The 12,872-nt window shown below is 46.4% G+C and overlaps 1 protein-coding gene across 5 annotated transcripts in view; it reads right to left on the bottom strand.

The window, feature by feature from the left end:
• SEC14L5 (SEC14 like lipid binding 5) overlaps positions 1-12,872 on the bottom strand; it is a 38,543-nt gene that overhangs the window by 9,732 nt on the left and 15,939 nt on the right. For all 5 annotated transcript variants that reach the window (XM_085237896.1, XM_085237893.1, XM_085237894.1 and 2 more), the window contains 7 exons: positions 10,428-10,577; positions 10,167-10,298; positions 7,726-7,854; positions 6,895-7,114; positions 5,043-5,155; positions 756-945; positions 14-102 (listed from right to left, as the gene is read on the bottom strand). In XM_085237896.1, the coding sequence (XP_085094022.1) occupies positions 14-102; positions 756-945; positions 5,043-5,155; positions 6,895-7,114; positions 7,726-7,854; positions 10,167-10,298; positions 10,428-10,577 (1,023 nt within the window). The remainder of the gene's footprint in view (positions 1-13; positions 103-755; positions 946-5,042; positions 5,156-6,894; positions 7,115-7,725; positions 7,855-10,166; positions 10,299-10,427; positions 10,578-12,872) is intronic.

Raw genomic sequence — 12,872 nt, 5'->3', positions numbered from 1 at the left:
ATGTAGATCTTACGTGTCGCAGCAGTGACTCTTCTCCCAGGGCTTTCACCAAACCTTTTGTGTCCATCTGGCCAAGACGAAGGATGTAGAGTGGTCGCCCATCTTCAAAACAAACATACAGGTTTAAAAACAGTAACTGACCTCAAAATGCTTAGAGGTGTAAAGATCTTCAGTGAATGCAGGTATGCAGATTGTTATCCTAATGTGTTTCTTGCAAGAAATAATACACCATTGCATGTGAAAGTTCAGTGGGCTGCTGCTAGGAGCACTCCCCATTTGTAGTGTCCCCTGTGGCAAAACACTGCTTGGTCTTTGGTATTCTCAGTGCAGTGAGGACAAGGTAAGAGCAACACAGCCAGACTGTCTGGAACTGGGATGTCCCCTTAGATTTTAGAGTCTCTCCACATCAAGCACAGAACAAAGCTTCTACTGCAAACAGATGTGTACAGAACCTCCCAGGCTATCACTCCAGTGCCTTTTACAAATGCCACACAAAATATTTGAACAGGATAAAAATCACACCCAAAGGACATCCTATCAAAGATAGAGCTGCTCTGCACTAGCTCTAGTCTGCCTGATTTGTGCAGAGAAAATAAAGGAGCTACAGCAAAAGAGAGAGGCTGACTATTTGCAGATGTTAAAACTCCTTTGTCAGTGTTTAAAGGACGAACACAACCTTCTCCTAAAAACACGAGTGACTTATGAGGTCTTACAATGCAAGCTACACTGATCAGTGGAGGGGGGGAGCTTCTAACCTCTGTCTTGATAATGCCATCCTCCGGTGTAGTACTCATCTAGCAGGGCTGGGGGCCTCCAGGACTGGAGGATGTAATCCACCTGGTACTGCTTTCTCCAGGACAGAGACTGGCAGAGCATCTCCCGAGCTTTGTCAATGTTGAAGTCACGAGCCCGCAGGAATCGAAGGATGTGTTCATCTTTGGGGATCTGAGGGAAGAGAGAAATTCTGAGGGCGTGCACCAGGTTTTAAATTCTCAGAGCCACGATAACAAAGATTGAAGATATGTTCCTTCTTCCTTCTCCTTTCCTAGTCCAGCCCAGTGCAGCAGGTGGTGCTGTGAGCATGAAAGAAGTGAGGAATCCACATCTCTTTGAGAGATATGGGCCTGTTACTTTCTCTGAGCATTGCCCCTTCATCATAAGAGCCAACAACCAGAAACCTCAATGAGCTCCTGTCTGGCTGAAGTTTCCCACAGCTACCTATCAACAGGGACAAACCAAACACCTCTGTTCAGTAACACAACTGCAAGTTCACCTCCCTGTAGGGCAAATCAGCAAAGGATGAGAAGCCTTTGTAGGTAACACATTGCCCAAGTTACCCACGTGCTCTTTGGAGGTGGATCAGCACTGTCCACGCTTCAAACAATTACCCCTTAGCACCGCATTTCAGCTCTTGTGCAGATCTCTTCTGCTTTGCTGCTGGTGTTGTTTGGACAGCAAAGCTTTCCAGTTCTTCCACAGGCACTGCCCATCACATTACATTAACTCTTACCAGAAGAAATAACCCAAAGATCACGACATCCTCTCACTCAGTTCATAGAATCACATCAAAGAATGGCCTGGGTTGCAAAGGATCTCAAAGATTATCCAGTCCCAACCCCCTGCTGTGTGCAGGTCACCAACCTGCCAGAGCCACATCCAGCCTGGCCTTGAATGCCTGCAGGGATGGGGCATCCACAGCCTCCTTGGGCAACCTGTTCCAGTGCCTCACCACCCTCTGGGTGAAAAACTTCCTCCTCATATCCAACCTAAACCTCTATGCAGCTGGAACCCAACTGTTTTCACACTTTGTTGATTCCTCATCTCAGTTCCTTCACCCCAACTTCCCCAGAAGTGTGTGACCTCAGTTGCTACATCAAGTTCCCATTAAAAATGTAAGCTCTGTAGTGCTGGGATAGCCTGCCCCAGAGTGTCTGTGCTCAGCACAATGCATCTGAGCCATCTGAGCCTTGCTGTGACACAAAACGGCTGCCTTCAGAATCAGAGCTCTTTTGTTTGCTCCCTGACAGGCTCATGAAAACAGAAAGAAAAGAAGAAAAGCTACCAGCAGTGTCAGGTTGGGAGCAACCTCAGTTGTGCAGCTGTAAGAAATATTAAGAACTGAGTCCATATAGTGATGGGCAGAGCTCAGGAGTTTAAAGCCAACTACCTGCAGATGAGATAGGATATCAGTCCTGTTCAGCACAATGTTATGTTTCAAGCACTTTGCATTTGCATATCACAGAAAGGAAAACGGCAGCTTTCTTAAGCAGGATCTGAGACGTATTTAGATGAATGTCACCAAATTCTTCTGCATCGCAGTAAGATTAAAGAGAGCAGCATTTTCATCAGATGATTTAAATTGCATTTTTGCTGCTCAGAGGAAGCCGTAACTCTCAGGACAACAGAAAAAACAAAAACAAAACATCTACAACAGTCCTGGATATCCTGCAAGGGGAGGGAGAGGTTACGGCTGCTGCATTGTTGCCTTTACTGGTTTTCAAATCTAGGCTGTATTAACAGGCAAGAGGCAAATTCAGTGCTTATGTTTAGACCAAAGAAAGGTATCTCCAAGGGGACATACTCTCTTGATTGTCTTTGCCCAACCAAAGCAGTAACTTCCATCTGCAAGAAGACAGATTTAATTCCAGTCTGGTGTTTACCAGTGAAATTCTGTGTACTGTGCACTACATGGCACAAATTCATTCAGTACCATTACTAGCTTTAAGTACTTGCAATTGTAACTATTTGAAGTTTGTGTCTTCACACAAGGAATGATAAATCTGATTACAATGTCTGCTTGGAAAGGGACAGGAACTGGATAGCAAAAGGGGAGGACTGAAGAGGAAGGGAGTTGCACGCACTCACAGAGCCTCTCCAAGAGCCTGTTGTTTCACTTTGCTCATCTGCTTTCATTTTTACCTTTCCCAGCTACCATTTCCTGGCCTCTAAGAGGAGAAAGAAAAACCTACAGAACAAAGCAAGCAAACATTTAGAACATCCCTCCTCCACCTGAAACTGAGACCCTAGCAGATCACACACATGGATAAAGCCTCAGAGCCTTGCTCTCATCTAGGGCTCATTTTCAGCTGGACACCCAATAGCCAAGACATCTCCTACCCATCACAGAAAGCCCACACTGTTTCATTTGACACATCACTGATGACCTGAAAACCCACATCCTCTATTTCAGAGCGTAACTACACCTGGGAATCCCTGCCCCTTGCTTTGTGCCTGCTTGTTGTCAGCTCCCCTTCATCTGACAGCGGGTTGAAACAAGGGCAGACCCAGATGGTAGCCAATATGCAGTACAGCATATTTTATTAGTGAAGCTGCTGGTGTTAGCAGGTAACTGCTCACATGGTTCACCCCCATGCCCTCAGTTACCTGGTTGGTTGGGAAGCCAAGCCCAGATATGTGCACTCAGATCACTACAGCAGCATGCTAGCAGCTTGCTGGTAGGTGTTCAGACAGTCCCTCAGGGGGTCCTTTGTTCTACTGTGTGCAAGTGCACACACATACATGTATGTTACGTAGCCCTGTCTATAGCAGCCCCCACTCTCTTGGGCATGGTCCAACCTTCACAACCTGCTGTTGATGCTGCCACATACCAGTGGCCTTGGACAGATCTGCCAGGTGCTTGGTGTTCCAAACTCATCAGCTCTAACGAACCCAGCAGCACTGCTGGTGGCTGGAGACTGTCAGCTTCTCAAAAGCTTTCACTTCCCACCTCAACACACACACTGCTATTATCTTCAGCCTCCTGTTTTCTTCTTAATTTTAACTTTTTCTCCATCCACATCCACAGGTGAGAAAGATGCAGCAAAGCATGCAGAAACTACTGGCACAGTTCCTTGTTAATAGCTTCTTTCAGAAAAGTTAGTTAAAAACAAACAAACAAACACTGCTATTCCAAAGCCTGTGAATGCAGAGCGGGTCCTAATGATTCTGTGACTGACTGGGCAGTCATCTTATAGGCCAGGAAAATATTATTACTGAAAACATATCTAGCTCTACTCTATTGTCAAGGGAGATCACAGCCCCAACTATCTCCCATTTTCCTCTTTTCCTAAGTCTCGCTACCATTACCATTCAATTAACCCATCTCATGCTACCGTTGGTCCTTTCTTCCTTCTCACCAATCTCCCTGCATCAGTAAATCTGCAGACAGACCCCTCTGAAGACATCTGAGCTGCACCAGGTCTTTTCTCAGTCACATACCCCTTACTGTCTAGCCTGATATAGAGACTCCCCCTCAACTAAGAGGAGTCAAGGTAGCTTACAAACATTACAGCAGCCTCAGAGGTGCATCTAGCCTATGGTACCCACGTTGATTTTTGGGGGGTAAAAGCATGTTTCTACTATATTAGCTGGCCAAGCCCAGCTGTACTTGCTCCAGCTTAGCACCCTCACCTCCTCTATTTCAGCAGTGTACACAATATACCTCACATGCTCTCTACTTTCTGAATTCAGTGTGGCTTTGAAACAGTACATTTTGATAAAGGGGATTAAATCAAGATCAGAACGAATTCTGCTCAAAAGAATTCAGCCCTTGGCTGTACCAGCTTACACAACCTGCCTGATCCAGCACGCACAGGACGCTGCTGACGTGCACTGAGAGCTAGGGGTTACTGACTGCCTCTTTGATGAGCTGCAGCTGCCAAGAGAGAAGGACTGTGCCATCAACACCACATCTGTCACTGCACTGGGAAACAGTGCATCCATCCCAGGAAACAGTGCATCCATCCCAGGAAACAGTGCATCCATCCCAGCCCAACCCTGATTAGCACCCACTGTAAATGCACAGCCAAACCACTATGCCTGGGTACCAGAGAGCAGGCTTTCCAACACACACAGGGCTACAGCTGCAGTCCATGCTGCTGTGAGATCACACAGGCTGTTCTCCATGCTTAACCCTCACCTTGCCACGACAGCTGAGTCTCAACACACAATTATCACAACTGCATTTTACTGTGGGACATCCGAGCTCTGAGAACAACTGCTTTCAGACTTGCAGAAGGGTTCTCTCTGTGTTATCAACCCACCTTGCCTTTGTGGGTTTCCTGAAGCCACTGCCGAAGTCGGATCAAGCAGCTCTCTTGCATTGGAGTCAGCTGGCCCAGGTATCGCTCAATGTAATCAGCATCCAATTTGTCAGCTGGAGAAAGAAAGAGAGCAATTCGGAGGAGATGTGACATAGCCAGAAGAGAGGTATGCGGTTATTTCTACACATCAGGTTACTCATTATGTACGCCTGAGAAAAGTGGGTGAGCAATTCCCATGGTGATTAGGGCACGAGGACACAGACTGTGTAAAGCCAGGTCACTCCACTTGTCTCTCAGAACACTGATATTCCATTCAACCCTGACTACTCCGACAGAAGCTTTTAAAGAACCATCATCACAAGCTCTGGCACACATCTCATTGACCACTCCGAGGCCTGGGCACTTAAATCCCCCGGCGTCCTAAAAAACTCACTCACAATTTCAACGACAAGAGGTTGCAAAGCAGCTATTTGAAACATTATTCTGCTCGTAGACACCAGAGGGAAAGGGAGAATAGCTTGAACACTTCAGACAGCAAGCGAAGCTTTTGGCACGAGGATGCCCTGTGTAAACCAGGAGCCCAAAGTCCCTCCAGATCAGAGAGGGACAAAGGACAAGGGCTCTGAGCCTGCCAGCACTGAGAGGGAGACACAGCCGTGCTGTGCAAGGCCGGTGTGTGCAGATGCCAGTAAGGAGAATGTGGTCCCAAAAGGAACAGCACAGGGCAGCGCTGTGTGGAGACAGGCAGGCACATGAGAAGGGCTGGGAGGAGGACTTCAGAGATAGCTCTACAGCAGGCTAATTTTTTCCCCCAGCAGATACCATTAACTGCAGAATAAGGACTGGACACCCACAGCATGCACCGTCTCTGGCTGATGATATAGAAATTATATGCAGTAAGTGCTACACCCACACAGAATGCACAGAGCTAGCAAGCTGAGAAGCAGACTCGAGGAAGTTAATCACTTTATGAACATGAATATAAACAGAAAGAGAGCTGCTCTCCCCTTCTGCTAGACACAATCTGCCACTTTTAGATTAAAGTTAATCTCAAAGCACAGAAAGATTTCTTGTTCTCAGCTCCTATATGGATTTGGATCGTATTTGCAGGCAAATTCCAATAAAGAGAAGCTACAAAAGAAGGCCCACACAGAGCAGAGCCCTGAAAAGTTCCAAATTTCAAGCTTTTTCCTGAGTTACATTCAGCTGAAGGAGCAGCTCTTTGCTTCTGAGAAGTGACAGCTATTTCCAATATCACTGATCTAAATTAAAAGGCTCTCTTCCTATCAGTCAGAGAAGTTTCTTTAGTCTAGAAGGCATCATCAGGTCGATGCACATAAAGATGAGGTTCGATCCTGTGATCGTGCCTTAGATTGGTATGGGGAAAATCCACTGCACCAAACAAAACCACGAGAACACTCATTTTGAAACGGACAAAGGATTTAGCAGTAATTCATCGGCACTGTGCTCAGGATACTTTTAAGTTTCTCCAGTTTTAAGTATAAAATGTAAAAAAGTATAGTTTGTAGTGCATAAAGTAAAAACGTTTAAAGTATAAAATGTCTTAAATATCAGATCAAAGCCAAGGGTTTGGGTTTTTCTTTAAACTGAAAAGAATACCCCTTATACTGCCTATAAAGCTTTTCTTGGCTTTTCAGGCTGGGGGAAAAAAATCTTTGTGTTGTTCTTGAAGAAGGAAAATAACATTCCCTCTTCTCCATCAGCAACGAGAAGAAAAAAAACCTCATGCAAAAAAAAAAAAATACATATATATATATAAATAAACTCATTATGAAATGCTACTCAGGGCATTTGAACTGCCAGCAGCTGCTGCTGCCTGGACACTGCATACCATCAGGGCTGACGGGCTCTGCTGGGGGGCAGGAGCTGCCCGTTTGCTCTTTGGTAGCTCCATGAGCCCCAGCCTCGAGGGCTGCATCACTGGTGTCGTGGCTGGCTGCTGGGGCTTGCTCTGCCTTCTGTCCCTGTGCCACAGGAGGTGTCCAACGAGGGATGAACGTGATTCCTTGGGAGATCAGCTCCTTCAGGTAGTGCTCAATAACTTCCTTGCCCTGATAGAGGAAAACTGACGTTAGGAAGAAATACCCCCACCTACTCAAAGCCAGCAAGATGCCAAAGATTCCTCCTCAGGATGGATGTCTATCGCCGTTAGAGATAAACAAAACGGAAGTAGTTGACTCCTTCCACCTGCATGAACCTCCAGGAGAAATACCAGCACGTACAGATGGTGGACTGGCCAGGCACACTGCGATGCTCTGGATGTAACTCTTACAACACGTTTATCCTATTAGCTGTCAGTCAGCCAGGCTGTTCCTCTGCAGCCATGGGGAAGCACCTCTCCCCGGGGCAATTGGAGGGACAGTGCTGATTTTTAGCCACAACTTTCTCTTCCTACATGAGAACAGTGTCCTCAGTGTCTGAGGAGCCTGGCACCGCAGCACCCGCTGGCACAGCCTGCTCCCTCCCCTGCACAGAAGCATTTCAGTGAACAGCCTGGTTTTGCTCACTGCACAGTGGCTTTTTTCTTTGTTTGCCCTACTGAGCAACTCCAGAGGCATAAGCAGCAATAGAAAGCTACAGTAGGCCTATTTTACAGAAAAGAAAACAGAGCTGCACTGACAGCAGGCACTTCAGTGAAGGCACAGAGGGAAGCCCATCTCACCCGTTTGATGTTTGACGTGTACTGCTTCATGGCAATCTTTTCCACCGTGCTTTCGAAGCCAAAAAACGACTTGATGTCGAGAGATGCAGACTGTTCAAAGCACGTCCACTCCTCGTTCTCAGGGTGAACCTAAGCCCAAAGACAGACAGACACAGGGTTGGATGGTAGCATCCAGTACGACAGGGCCCTCACTCCTGCTACTGAATTGGGCTGAATTTAATTCCAGAGCTACACAGAGGGGCAGACGAGGCATCCTGCAGGGTGCTGACAGACCCACATCTAACAGATTGAATCTCCCAGAGTTACAGAAGCACGTCACGAGTTGGACATGTGAACCTTCGTGGTTAAAGCAGCATTCCTCACGCTTACAAAGAACATAAGCTTAAAACCCAGCACACCTGAACAGCTGCATTAATAGCAAAACTAAAATAGCTGCATGACTGCTGTTTTGAAACTGTCATGGCAAAACCTCCTTGCAGAAGGCTTGGGACAATCTTTCAATCTACATCTATAGCAAAGGAAGAAAAACAGGGTTTTTCTACTTCTGGGTAGGAAACTCAGCCTCTGAACATCAACTTCCCCACCAAACACAGCTTGTGTGGTAGAACCAGGCATCTTCTCACTACCAGTTCAATGTCATAGAGTCACAGAACGGCCTGGGTTGCAAAGGAGCACAATGCTCATCCAGTCCCAACCCCCTGCTGTGTGCAGGTCACCAACCAGCAGCCCAGGCTGCCCAGAGCCACATCCAGCCTGGCCTTGAATGCCTGCAGGGATGGGGCATCCACAGCCTCCTTGGGCAACCTGTTCCAGTGCCTCACCACCCTCTGGGGAAAAACTCCCTCCTCATATCCATCTTATCTATGTAGCTGCTTCCCCCTGGTTACCCTACACATGGTTAAAATCTACACAAGCTTTTCTTTTCATCTTCTGAACTTAATCCTTTCCTGGGGGGGCTCTGCCTCCTCTCTGCAGGTGCTGCTGTTCACAAACTGGCGTGAAAGGAAAACCCAGCCCACTCACAAATACACAGCGAGCTCTACAAAGGACACAAATTCCCTCAGGGAAAAATACAGCAGCTGCAAGAGAAGAATCGTATTTCTGTAAGTTGCTTCAGAGAACACTGCAGAAAAGGAAAGATGAGAATAAACCTGCTTCCGGTACGTCCTGGCAGGGAAAAGAGAGCTGATAAAAATAGAGCAGAGAACCATCTTGAGGATGCAGACAGCTTGCTCCCACTCTGTTCCAGGAAGAGCTCTCTTCTCAAAGCCCAGCTGCTGACGTTTCCTTCCGAAGGACTCAAGCCGGAGAGGCAGCACAGCCAAAATCAGCAAGTGCAGCAGCGTGAGCAATTCCAGAGTTGACCTTGCACGCATTTCACAACTGTCAACACCCTTCACAGTCATGGGAGTTTGATTTCCTGTCATTTTTGGGAAACGCCACGTAGCCACCGACTGATCTTTGGCTCAGGAACCTCCACCTCACCATCCAAAACGGTTAACAGCTTTTCAACTATTTGTCTTGCTTGAAGCAGAAGCTACTCACAGTTTGCACACTCCCAAGAAACCGAGCTGCTGTCCAGCTGCCAAAAGGGCAGGTAAGTAACGGGATCTAGACTTTTGTTTAGGGAACAAAAAGCAGTTTCTGATCGCTTCAAGAAACAGTCAAAGCTGTTTAATGGTGATTGACCCCTAATAGCACAATTAGAGTGAAGTGGCACGCTGTTGCTGAAGGCACAGACACAAAACAAGGCACCCCAGGCCACAGATAAGACCTTTTCTCCACATGTTTCACCCAGAGGGTGGTGAGGCACTGGAACAGGTTGCCCAAGAAGGCTGTGGATGCTCCATCCCTGCAGGCATTCAAGGCCAGGCTGGATGTGGCTCTGGGCAGCCTGGGCTGCTGGTTGGGGACCTGCACGTAGCAGGGGGTTGAAACTAAATGATCACTGTGGTTCTTTGCAACCCGGGCCATTCTGTGATTATGATTCTATGTTTAGAGCAAGAAGATCATTACAAAATAGATGCTAAAGCTTTCAATTGTAGGCAAAAAGATAAGATAGTTGCCAAGTTTCCCTGGCAGTACAGGTTTCCTCCTAAATACCCAAATCTAGATACATGTCCCAAACCCCAATGCTCTAACATCCTCAATTTCAACCTAAAGAAATCCAGGGAACACTGTCAATTCTGGCTCACCGTTCCTGTTTTCTGCTCTCACTCTAGATCCTAACACTCCAATTACAGAAAAAAGTCAACTTAAGGAAACTTCCCAGGCTCTACAAAAGCCCTGGAAAAGGTCTGTTCCCCAGAACCCAATGGCCTTCCATTATCTAATTGTACTGTACTGTCCGGAGCTCAAATTCTCTCAAGAAATGTTGCCCTACACGTTAGCACGTGGCTTTCAATCATCTCCTCACAGACAAATAGGATCAAGGCACTCACTGAGTAGCTGCATGTCTCAAGGACGACCACACGGTTGGCAAAAGTCTCATTGTGGGCTTCGATGCGGAGAGTTCGCTCCTTCCAGTTCACTGTGTTTTTCTGTATGAAGAAAACATACTCTACCCCTGCAATCTGAGAAGGATGGAGAACCAAGAGGAGAAAAAAAGCAAGAGGAAGAGAGAAAGAACAGCTTTAGGAATCTTCACCGATTTGAACCTGCCAATAAAACCCAGCACTCCGTGCCCCTTGGATTCCACTCACCTTCTTTAGCAACCTAGGAGCATCCACATTCAGTTTGCAGCTCCGTTCAATGATATGGATTGCTCCATCGTCGCTTTTGGATTCATGCAGGATTTCACTTCCTAGAAAGACCGGGATCTCTGGGCACGTAGGAAAGCGCTTTTCGTATGCCTGGAAGTAAAAAATAGAGCTGAAGTTGTACATATATGTATTTCTGCTTCTGGCCAGATCAACCAACTGGCTGTGAATTACACAGGTTGCCTATAGAGAAGTTGTAGATGCCCCATTCCTGGTGGTGTTCAAGACTGGATGGGGCCCTGGGCTGCCTATCTAGCACCTATCTAATGGTTGGCAACCCTGCCCACAGCAGGGAGGTTGGAACAAGAAGATCGTCAAGGTCCCTTCCAACCCAAACTGTTCTACTTGTTTCCCTTAGAGTAAGAGCCCAACACATGAATGCCTTTCTTCTCTGATAAAAGAGGAGCCAATGAAGGGGGTGAAGTTAAATCCAAACACGTGTGAACACCACTGGCATCCACTCGTGCCAGTCATACAGCTAATCATGTCTTCACATCTCTTTTCTTTCCCACACAAAGCAGAAACAAAACCATGTTGTTAACGAGTAGTGGGAAGAGAATCAAACCCTGAACATCAGGAACAAATCTTCAGCTATCACATAAGGTCAGCTATGCTGATTTCTGCTAGCTATGGACTTGACCCAGGGATGACAACATTCCAATCAGATATATTGCCTGTATGAAGAAACTGTTTTGAAATATTTAATATTCCTTTGTCCTAAAATCGTGGTGTGTCAAACTGTTATGGATGCTGCAGACCACCAAGGGTAAGACCAGCAATTGCTGGCTACTCAGTTTACCATGATCCACCCGCTTCCAAAATAATTCAGTTCTAGTTCTGAAACCTTTGCTTTAATTAACTCCCCTCCTTCCAAAAAGTCTTTTATCCAAAGGTTCTTTATCAGCTCTTGGAAAAAAAAAAAAAAAAAGAAGAAGAAAAAAGAAAAAATTCAGTCTCCATGGCACTTGCAGCAAATGAAGTTAACACGCACAGCTACCTACTGTTGCTCATTTGTCCCTACTTGTCAATTTCTCCTTAACTCTCCAGATCTTTGCTGGATGGAACATTTTCCTTTCATTTCAGAGGGAACATCTTGCACACTGGGCTGCTATTGCAAACATAACTGAAGCAACACGAGCAGATGCTGCATAAGAAGCCCAGGATTCACCTGCAGTTGTGACTGCAGGGTAACCCATGCTCCCTTTCCATTACACTCTCATGGACAGCTGCATCCATTTGGTCACAAGACATTCCTGCTATGATGCCACAGAGAGCCCTACCATCTGCAAAATGATGCTGTCTCCCCATCTTCTCTCAGAATTATTAACGTGATAATCATTGAGATCAGCCCAGCACAACAGCCCTGCTGAGAGCTGGCTGCATTCTCTGCTCCCACAGCAGTTTGATAGGTTGGATGGCCCAGCGTGCATTCGTGTACCCTAGTGCTGGGAAAAATACCTGCTCTTAAAATAGCTCAGGCACTTAAGGACACATTTCCTATCTCCTGATCCTAGACCTCAGAACAGAAGTTATTTCAGATGGCCATATCGTGAAGAAAGGGAAAGCAGATTATTAGCTGGAGTCCCAGCCGTAAGCAAAGCCTTTAACACTCCTTCTACAAGTCACTAAGTGATGCTCTGCTGTATTTGTTGGAGGGCTGTTGCTGTACCTATGAGACCTCCACTTCAGCATTTCTCTTCTAATCTCAAGGAAAAATTAAACTATTTTAGATGAGCATAAATCTTCCCACAGCAAGTGACTGTTTGCAACACCAATCTGCATGGCTCCACGTACTGAATGCAAACCCACTGCTTTAAGAAGCTGAACTCGTTATAATGATAAGCCATTCTATGAAGTCAGACCCTACCAAAGGATGCTATTTGAATGGGTCACATCAATATGCCCTTAACACACCTGCTAGAAGCATAACTAGGATTACATAGAACAAGGATTACACAGAACAAGGATTAACCATAAGAAAATGAGCCAACCCCATCTCTACCCCTAGGCCAGTACTAAGGCTGGGCTTTTTCCTCATTTCCCACAAGCTGAAGAAGTACAAAGCAGGCAGACTGAAAAGCTCAAGTGTAGCAATGGTAGCCTCTATTCCTCTGCTCTTTCAGGGCTGCAGCTGTACCAAGAACACTCACGAGGGAGTTTGCAGAGAAACAAGAGCTGTTCTTCCACTAGATGGTGAACAATCAAAGCACAGATATCGCCCAAAAGCCCCACCTCAGCAGTTGTACCTGGAATACAGACCTGTGAGTGCTTCATTGCCATAAAGAGACCACCATGGCAAATCTGGAACTTCACTGAACCCAGGTACCTCTGCTTCTGTTTGAAGATGAGGCCCCAGGATCTCAACACACAGCTGTTCCTCCCTCCACT

The sequence above is a fragment of the Meleagris gallopavo genome, chromosome 16 (genome assembly GCF_905368555.1).
Source record: "Meleagris gallopavo chromosome 16, MGAL_WU_HG_1.1, whole genome shotgun sequence".
NCBI lineage: Eukaryota > Metazoa > Chordata > Aves > Galliformes > Phasianidae > Meleagris > Meleagris gallopavo.
This window is presented reverse-complemented; position numbering and strand designations above follow the sequence as displayed.